This window comes from Tribolium castaneum, chromosome 2 (assembly GCF_031307605.1).
Source record: "Tribolium castaneum strain GA2 chromosome 2, icTriCast1.1, whole genome shotgun sequence".
NCBI classification, from domain to species: Eukaryota; Metazoa; Arthropoda; class Insecta; order Coleoptera; family Tenebrionidae; genus Tribolium; species Tribolium castaneum.
In genome coordinates, this window is record NC_087395.1 from 973,547 (window position 1) to 984,223 (window position 10,677).

A 10,677-nucleotide genomic window follows, 5' to 3' on the forward strand; every position below is an offset into this window, starting at 1 on the left:
GCATCTAAAAAATTCATTAAATAGATTCTTTAAACATAGTTATAATTGTCTAGAGTTTATAAGTACAAAATTACTTTAAGTACTAAAAATAGTAGCTACATGCAAAACCCGCCATAAATATTAAAGATGTTGAAAGTTATAAGCGTACCTAATACGAACAAGAAAAAATATTAAATATAAATATTTATTTGCAACTTTCGCAACAGAACACCTCAAAATTGTTTATGGTTAAATATGTTTGTGTAACAAAAAAGAACATTTAAATGTTTATGTTTTTTGGGACATACAAAGTGAGTCTCCTAAAAGTATTTTTTCATTCTACTTAACATATAAAAACAAATAGTCGCACAGAAATCTGTATTTACAAGTATGTAATTTTTTTCAAAATTTTCTTCAATTTCTTATAATAAATATTAAAGTAATAAATTTATAAAACCAAATTTTATGATTTTTATAGTTTTGTATTCTAAAGAAAAACGATTTCTTATTTTTTATTTAAACTTCAAAACTACTTTGGTTTTTAATTATTTATATTTTTTACCTTTCCTCATAATTAAAATTAAGGTTAAACTATACTAGTCACACCGCCCACACAGCCGTGCAAATTTACTAATTTGAAACTCAATTTAAAAGAAAACAATAAATAAAAACATTTTTTTACAATTGTATGTTGTTCCTAAGTTAACTTATTACCTCACAGGAGAGTTTTTATTTCGATTTAAATATTTGTAACTAATCATATAACGGAGTAAAGAGTGCAGTGATTTTAATGTTTTTATAGAAAAAAATAACGTCCAAGTAATAAGTGACATACAAGAACCATAAAATAATTATCAAACAAAATGTCCAAAAAATGAGGTTTTTTATTTTATTTTTAAAGGACACTAAATTTTTTTCAAATTTATGTATATTGTTGCTAAAGTTCTTAGAAAGTTACCATATTTTCTTCATGCGATTTGGACGTTCAATTTTTTTAATAGAAAAATAAATTAATCGAACTTTTTAACCTGTTAAGACTCGGTTACAAATAATTAAAATGAGGTACAAACAAACCTGTAAGCTAATGACTCAATTTAGAAACAGCGTCTAATTGTGAGGAAAACATTTTCTTTCAAATTTTTCGCTCACACTGTTGCTTTAACAGCTCTTCTTCGTACATTCTTAGCATAGTTAAACCTTATGAAATATAAGGATTTGCACTGATTATAACACAAATAATTTGGCAACAAATTCTTTATAAAAATAAAAAATTTGCTAGTGCGAAAATTACGTAAATTTGTATTAATTATTTTTTGAAACTAGTTACAAGTTTTGTAAATTTTTGGCTCAAAAATAACTAAAATAACTCGAAATAATAATATTGATAATTTTTTAATTAATTAATTAAACAACACCTTGTATATTTTTGTAAGATTTTAGTACACTTGACAAATTGTTTAGGAAAACAAACAAATAAAAAACACCAAAAAATTTTTTTTTATTAAAACATTTCTTTTTCAGTGGCTCGACTCAACTTACAGCCAATACATCACAGGAGCAACAGTTTCAGTCGACACATTTCTAGTAATTGGAGGATTTTTAACAATGTACACTTTTGAAGCAACATTGAACAAAGGCACAAAATTTAACGTTACACTCTACTACCTTCACCGTTTTCTAAGACTTACCCCATCTCTGGCAGCAATGTTATTAGCACATGCGGCCCTTTTTAATTATTTTGGGTCCGGACCACTTTGGGAAAACACCGATCTATATTTATCAAAAGCTTGCAAAGAATATTGGTGGTCCACTTTGCTCTACATCCAAAATTATAACAATCCGAATGGAATCGTAAGTAAAAAAAATACTAACCAAACTTTCAATTTAAAAATTTAATAATTCGATATTTTAGTGCATTCCTCAAAGTTGGTACCTTTCAGTCGACATGCAACTATTTCTAGTATCACCTCTACTCCTAATTTTGATGCGCCAATGGCCAATTTGGGGTTTTATTACGACATCAGTTCTCTCCCTTCTTTCAATTCTGAGCAGTTTTCTGATCGGATGGTTTTTTGAACTTAATGGTCAAATGACTGGAAATATCAGTGGAAATTTGAGCGACTACATGAAATATTACTACATGCCAACTCATACCAGAATGACCCCATATTTAATGGGACTGATGCTGGGTTATGCCATTTCGAAATTAAAAACAACAGGAAAGAAAATCAAAATTCATAAGGTAATTAAAACACGTACGCGTTTGATAATTGTGATTGATAGTCGAAATAGTATTTTAAAACACGAACAAGCAAAGCGAGTGAGTAACGTTATTAATCGTAGAATTGAAACTAATTTAACAGCTGCCATTAAAGCAAGAAAGACAGTAAAAATTTGGTAATAATTTCCACCACTTCTAATGAATGATTAAAATTTATACTTAATAAATTCTTCGGCACTTTTTTGGCTTATTCTTGACAATTTTTGTGAATTAAATATTACTAATTATTAACTAATGCTATAATAAAACTTAAAGAATAATAAATGTTTTTGAGTTTTGATCGAGTGGGTTTAGACAAAAACTCAAAAAAATAATTTAGGGCTTGAAAAACGTAGGAATAACTCATTTTTTAAACAAATTTTGTTATTTTTCAGTTGTTGTAATAAAAGTTCGCCCTAAAACACAAAATCAATTAAACGGCTAACCTCGGATTCATTACATTTTTGTAATTTTAGGCGTTTTCTGGCTGAAAAACATGGAATACACTAAAAACTAAAAAAAATCACAAATGTATGTAATTGTATTTAATTTGCAGATTTTTTGATTAGTTTCAGCACGAAATATAAAATTTTAACTTAAAAATGTGATTTTCGACCACATTTTGTGGTGTTTCGGATTATTTTGGCAAAATTTCGCTTAAAAGTAAGGTAAATCTAAAGAAACTCAAATCAGTTTTCATTTATTTTGTACATTTGTTTGGTGTGTTTTGACAATATTTTTGAAAAATGAATCAGGCCCACTGAAAAACCATAAGATAACATGAAGAAGTAATTTCTCATCTAATTTTAAGTAAATTGTTTAAAAAAATATAATTTTCACCTTAATTATACACAAAGAGAGCTAAAAAACATCAATTTCCAAAAGATGGGAAAAAGATGGAAAACACACAAAAAAAGACAAAAACATGTAATTTTTATTTAATTTTCAGATTTTTCGATTAGTTTCAGTTCTAAATATACAATTTTAATTTAAAAATGTGATTTTCGACCAAAAGTGTTTCGGTTTATTTTGGCAAAATTTCGCTTAAAAATAAGTTAATCTAGAGGAACTAAAATCAATTTTCATTTACTTTGTGTTTTTTTGGTGTGTTTTAACAAGTTTTTGAAAAATGGATCAGTCCCACTGAAAAACCATAAGACAACATTATCATTAATTTCACCTTAATTAGACACAAAGAGAGCTAAAAAAACATCAATTTTCATATAATTTAGAATGTTTTTCAAAATTTTGAAAAATAATTGTTTTTCTAACTAAAAAAACAAAATTAAAGTTCTTTTTTGTTAGATTTTTTCTCGTAAAAAACTGAGATTAGAGTTCTAAAACGTGCTTAAAATTTATCAATAATTAAACAAAATAGATAATTAATTAAAATCTTCGGCGTTTTTTGGTTTATCCTTAACAATTTTTGTGAATTAATTACATATCTGCAATAAAGACTAATGCTATAATGAAACACAAAAATTTATTATTCTTTCCAAGTTTTGACTTCAGTGGATTTAGATAGGAAAAAAAACGTGCTTTAAGAGTTAAAAAAAGTTGGAAAAAGTCCTTTTTGAACAAATTTTGTCATTTTTCAGCTTGTTCTTGACAAAATTTTGCCCAAAACACAAAATGAATTAAACGCCTAACATCCGATTCATTCCATTTTTGTAATTTTAGGCGTTTTCTGGCTGAAAAACATAAAAACACACAAAAAAACAAAGCATGTAATTTTTATTTAATTTGCAGATTTTTTACTTAGTTTCGACTCTAAATATAAAATTTTAACTTAAAGATGTGATTTTCGACCAAATGATGTGGTGTTTCGGTTTATTTTAATAAAATTTCGGTCAAAAATCTGAACAAAATTAAAGCAATTTTTTTGGTATGATTTAACAAGTTCTTGAAAAATCAATCATTCCAGACTTAAAAGTCATAAGAAAAAAATTTTCAACTGTTTTATCAAAATTTTGAAAAATAATTGTCTTTCTAACTGAAGAAAAGCCAAAACAAAAATACTTTAAGATTTAAAGCAAATATTTTTAAGTTTCTTGTAGCGAATTCCCGCGAAAAAACTAAGATTTGAGCTCTAAAACTTGCTAAAAATTTATTAACTTTAGAAATAATATTACTTTAAACCAAAACTTGTTGCTGTAAAGTGTTCTTCTACAATAAATGCATCTCTGATTAAAAATTTACTCAATTTTTGGTTAAACTTGATAAGATTTTAGTTTGTCTTTTACAAAATTTTGAGAGATAGTATTGTTTTATGGACGGTAAATCGTATTACAACATTTGAAAAAAAAAGTGGTTTATTCGTTTAAATTTTCAGATTTTTCACTCTATTTTTCATAATAAAATAAAATATAAAACCATCATTCGACCAATCTTTATCAACCCAAAAAATTTGCTTGCGTTCTCAAAAAAGACAATTTTTCAACTATTTTGCAAAATACTTCGATTTCAAGCTAGAAAACACTTAAAAAAGTAAAAATAATGTAGTGCCAGACTTAACTTGGTGCTTTTTAGGTCTTCTCTAGCAAAATCTCGCAAAAAAGTGAGTTATTGATCAAAATTTGTTTTGAAAAAATTTTTGTACAATATATTTATTGTTTATAAACAAGCAGAATCAAGCAAAATAAGCTAAAATAATTTTATTTCTTGATTTTTGAAAAGATAAAACTAGCACCATTTTTGACTAAATCGTCTAAAATAAATAAGTAATTAATTCAAATTTAAATGCAACCTAGCGATACAACCTAAAATACTTAACATTAGCATTAATCTAACAATTTTACTTTTATGATTTTGTCTTAATAAATATCTTCCAACAAAAAATCCTCAATTATTTCTTGGTATGAGAGACAATTCAAGGCCAATTTCGCTAATATTTAATAGTAAAGCGATTTTTATGACTCAAAATTACAAACATAGTAGAATAATAAAAAAAAACTGTTTATTTAATTTTTTTAATTGCAGATGTTGGTACTTCTGGCATGGGTGTTCTCACTTGTGTTAATGGCGGTTTGTCTATATGCAGGACATACTCTCCAATTTACAGAATACGACAGGTTGGCCAATTCATTCTACATTGCTTTGATGCGACCAACTTGGTCATTTGCCGTCTGTTGGGTTATTTTTGGATGTGTGATGGGCTTAAGTAATCCCATTAACAAATTCCTTTCACTGCCAATTTTCCAAATTCTATCAAGATTATCGTACAGTATTTACTTGGTGCACTATTCTTTCATTTTTATGACAAATTTTACCACGAGATCACCACTTCATTTCAGCGATTATTACGCGGTGAGTTATTCGTAATTTTTTTGTTTTAAGAAAAATAATAATAAATAATTCTTTTTCACAGTTTCATAAATTTTGGGGCGACTTGACCTTCTCGCTTGCAATAGCAATAGTGTGGACACTCATCTTTGAATCTCCGATTATTGTGTTAGAGAAAATGTTGTTCAAAAAACCGGTCAAAATTTCTCACGATAAAAAAGAATTGTTTGTTTGAAGTGTCGTATTTATTTATATTAATTTATTGTGTTTGTACTTTTATATTTATTTATAACATAAAATATGCAAATAAATATTTTGTAATAATATTCTGTATTTTTTTTCTCCAAGATTCAAAGATAAAAGAATAAACTTTCACAAAATTAAAAAATTTGTGATATCTTCGATACCAATTGAATTTGCGAAATATTTTACATATATTTAATAGTTATTTACAACAACCATTTTGTCACAAAGTTTTACAAAAATTGACAAAATAATAAAAAAACTAAAACATTTGCAGCTTTCTCGACATCAATCGATTTTTTCGAAACATTTTTCATATACGTATGTACAAGAATAATCGACACAATAGAAAATATGTAGTTAAATAAAGAAGATTTAAGAATAATCAACAAAATATTCTTTCATATCTCTAAATCTGTAAAACACTTTATAGATTCCTTGACTCCAAATAAATTAGCCAAATATTTTAGGTACGTTATCAATTTTTGTCGTGGCAAAAAAAATAAATTTATACATTCATATTGTTTAATCTCTCGTGAAATAATGAAAGCGCTTAATAATTCAAAATACTCGTAGTTAAAGATTTCACTGAAAATATCAATTTGTGGTAGTGATTATGACAAAACAAATTTTAAACATTATTGCAACAAACAAAAATTGGTACAGTTAGATTGTAATAATCCGAACTAATTGAGTAGTATACGAATGTCTTTTTTTTGTTCAGATAAAATTTTTCTACAAAATTATACAAAAACAAAAATCATATTTTCTCATTTTTGCCATATCTATTTGATTTATGTTTATAAAAATGTTATTTAAAATACAGACCTACAAACAACAGAGTTGTTTTTTGTATACCGAGAGAATTACATTAATGTAAGTGAGCATAATCCTGATCTTACTGTATATCAACAAAAACACATCAAACAAATTCTTTAATGTGTACTTTCCGAATTCAATTCCTTTTCAATGGTTATTTTTTAATTTACAAAAACCGCAATATTCTTTCCCAAAGTCTATTTTTTACATTATCTTATTTTGTCACTGAACAGTGTGAGTCTGTTAAATGTATCTTTCCTAATATCTCAAAATGTAATAGACCACTATTAAATATTTAAAATTTATTATTATATGTGTAATTTTTCAGAATTTTTTTACCCCTCCTTTAATTAATTAAAAATAAGCATATCAATATAATTAAAAACAATTTATCATTTTTAGTGACTTTTCGTATGTCTTAGTTATTTATGCTCTTTTCAATACTTAGGCCTGAAGTACTGGAAACAACTTAAGAGAAATAATTTAAGCAATATGCTTTATAATGTAATTTTTTGTCGACCTATCATTGTTTGACTTGTCTGTTAGTTTTTTAATTCTTTTTTTGTTTTTGCACTTATTTAGTTTTACTCATTTTTATTTCTTTTCTTGGTTTTCCCTTTCTATTATTTATGCTTTCTGTCACTCAATAAATTTAGATTTCTTATCTTCGATATAATTTACAGCCTGAATTCTTAAAAGTCTTGACAGAAACAAGATGAACAACATGTTTACTATGTTGTACATTTCATGCTTCTTACCTAGATCCTTCAGTTTCTGTATTCTTTACTTTACTTTAATTTTTCTGGATTTTTAATAATTTTTGTAACATTCTGCAACTTTTGTTACTTCTTCTTTTTTTCGTCCTTCTCTGTTAGAACTCCTCATTTCCTTCGTTTTCTATTTTGCTATAGCTTTACTTATTAAATAACCGTTACAAGATTTTTTTATTTTTATTTTTCAATCATTTGGCTTTTCGTTATTTTAGTATCTTTCTTTCATAATTATTTCTTATCCACTTTAATTCCGACTATTATGTAGAGTGAGTTCTCCGAATATGGAAGGTATACTTTCACCCTAATCTTTTTTCATTAGTTAATTACGGATTTAACATACACTGTGCCACTTCGTCCAAATGATTGTATAGTTTATGTGTACTTTCAACTCTGTCAAGTCTTTTGATTAACTTTTTTCATATTTCTTGTGTTTTTGTTTGTGGAAGTTGTTTTAAATCCACAATTTGTCTGATTATTTAAGTAATTAATCAATTTTTTACGGATATCTTTCACAAAACATCTTTATTTAGGCATCGCTTGCTCTTAAATGTCCCAATGTTTTGCAGCTAGTTAATAGAAATTAATTAATTCATTAATTTTAATTACAACAAATTGTAGGAAAAATCTGAAAAAATCACAGACGTTGAATAAGTCAAAAAATTTAACAGTAAACGCTGATTTCTTAGCGATTATTAGTTGTCGAGGTATTATGAAAAGGTACTTTTAGTAAACTCACCTTGTATGTTTCTAAAACTAATAATTACACTTATAATTTAGTGCCTGTAAATTATTTCAAAGTTTTTCTACAATTCATTACAATTAAAATTAATTGAGTTTTTAGTTAATTAATTAATTACTAAGATTTATTTATTTCTTCTGTCACCAGATGTTAAACTATTTATTTATCAAGTCTCCTAAATAGATAAAATAGCACTTGAACCTCAAGAGTAGATAAAAGGTTTTAAAAAATTTTGACTAATTATTATTTAAATATTTTTACTTTTATTAATTTATTAATTTTGGCGAAACTATGAAGCAAAAATGTTTTGTGCTATATAAATCTAAAGATTTGCTTGGAATAAAAAAATCTCAAAATTAGTTATTGATTTAAAGGTATCGTAAGATATTTATAAATATTTATTTTTCCCTTTATATTTCTCTTCTTTTGTCAGCTTTGGAGTCGGTAGAAGTAATATTTCCAGTGCTGTAAATAAGTGAAATATGAATCAAATATATAGTTAAGCTTGAAGTTCTAGGGCTGTCGTTATGCAACGAGCGTATGCTAGTTACACACCTCGACATCCCAGAACTTTAAGCGTTTTCAAATTTTTTTTTGTTGGAACATTTTAATTTAAAACACGTTGCTATGGGAAGCGTATTTTAAAACGAGCGTCTTTGAACAACTTTGGAGAAGATAGAAATATGATCTTGCGGACTTTTTTGCAGCAAATTTAATTCTCTACAACTTTTTTTCTAACATTTTTCTTGCATCTGTAACCGTATTTGCAGAGTTTTGGAAAATATAGGGCAGTGTGCAAATCGGTGAAAATTTGAAATGTCTTAAAATCAAGTCAACGATCAAATTTTTGTATTTGTTTATGTCTTACTATTGAGAATTTAATGCTCTATCTGTCTGCATTAACCGTTATAAAAGTACATCCATTTTTTTTAAATTGCTCTGAAAACATGACCATAATGACACAAATGCGCTCTCTGGCGTCATTTACGGAACTATTAAAAACGGGAACGTTTTATTTGTATGACGTTCTCCATCCTAACCTTTAAATATCCGTCGTCAGTGCTTTGCTACTTGTGAAAGATCCGTTCTTTTCTTATAATTTTCTCAGATTTTCCCTTTAAGATTAATATAAATAACATATTCAAAGTGTTATAATACCGCTTCAGCTCTTAAAATATTCTTCAGCCTCATCAAAATTCATCAATATGCAAATACAGTAATTATTTATGTTCATTAACACGCCGGAAGCAGAAAGTCGTAGGTGGACGGTTTTTCTTCCAATATTTCAACACTGTTCAGCAATAAATACACATAAAAGTTTCAAGTGAAACATTAAACATTCCGAATTTGTGAACAGGTTTTATTGGCAAAAAAGTTTGCAAGGAAAACTTTGAAAGTTAATTAAGAGGAAGTTCATTTAACTCGATTGATTTTTTTTAGAACGTGGCCAACTTTCAAAGGAAATGCCGAAGATTTATATTCCGACACGTAGCTGCCATATATCACAATACATTTTGCGGCTTTCGCACAGCGACACAACTTTTCCACATTGTGCAAAGTTTAAACACGTTCGATTCGATTGGAGTTTTTTCCGCGAAATTTTTATTATTTTATTTTACATTCAGTGTGTCTTTACATAAAATTAATGGATGTTTTATTTATGATATTACAGTTTTTTCGAATTCGACAAATCGTTCTTTATCGTTGAGCTGCGTGTCGAATATGCGAAAATATCACAAGGCGATGCATAATTCAGGAGATAAAATTACCATCACTTTAGGGATTTTCTGCAAACTATAAAAATCCGTCTCCCTTGGTTAATTACTCCATAAAATTGTTGCAGTCGTCAGTAAATTGGGAAAAATGTTTTCACGAGGCACATTTATCTGTCGATAACCCTTCGATAAAAAAACTCTCTTGAGACGGAAATAATTTCCAGCTTTATTCACTTCGGTGCTATAACATAAGCGAATCAAATCTCCACTGTTGGAAATTTCAATTTTAGAAGAGTTCATGCTATTGACGGTTCCTTGGAACTTAATCTGTTTGCATTATGTTAAGTTCTGAACACACATTTAGATAGTAGGGTCGTTCGGCTTGAATTGTGCCCTACAGCTTGTTAAGAGGTTTACTCAAGGTTCTGCGGTAACAGCCTTTTATTGGATGATGTGTTGTCACACTAAACTTTCGATTAGAACCTTAATAAAAATATTACACTGTTTGGAAACATGTTGCAAGCATGTACAATGTTCTGCGGAGTCGATTGTTGCCGACTAAATTATAAAATCCTTATACAGGGTGTCTCAGCTAAGACTTTCGAGCCTGATATCTCAGAAATTTGTCAATGAAATTTAAAATGCAGATATTTTAGAAGATACAGATTAAAATCCAATTAATGCAAAACCTCAAGTTTTAAAAACCTAATTTTTACATGCCTTTTTAAAATGATAAGCCTTTTAAGACTTATATTAAAAAATTTATCGTCAGTGAAAAATGCTGTCAGAAAAAACGCGTTCGTGGAAGACGTTTGTTTCGCTAGAAAAATGAGAAACAAACTGTTAAAAAGCGTAGATCTCTATGAG

The 10,677-nt window shown here is 27.5% G+C and overlaps 1 protein-coding gene across 1 annotated transcript in view; it reads left to right on the top strand.

The window, feature by feature from the left end:
• Nucleotides 1-5,847, top strand: part of LOC103314988 (uncharacterized) — a 29,872-nt gene extending 24,025 nt beyond the window's left edge. Inside the window, exons 18-21 of the mRNA XM_064354723.1 lie at nt 1,501-1,830; nt 1,892-2,221; nt 5,219-5,545; nt 5,607-5,847. Coding sequence (XP_064210793.1) covers nt 1,501-1,830; nt 1,892-2,221; nt 5,219-5,545; nt 5,607-5,756 — 1,137 coding nt within the window. The 3' untranslated portion in view covers nt 5,757-5,847. The remainder of the gene's footprint in view (nt 1-1,500; nt 1,831-1,891; nt 2,222-5,218; nt 5,546-5,606) is intronic.
• Nucleotides 5,848-10,677: the final 4,830 nt, after the last annotated feature.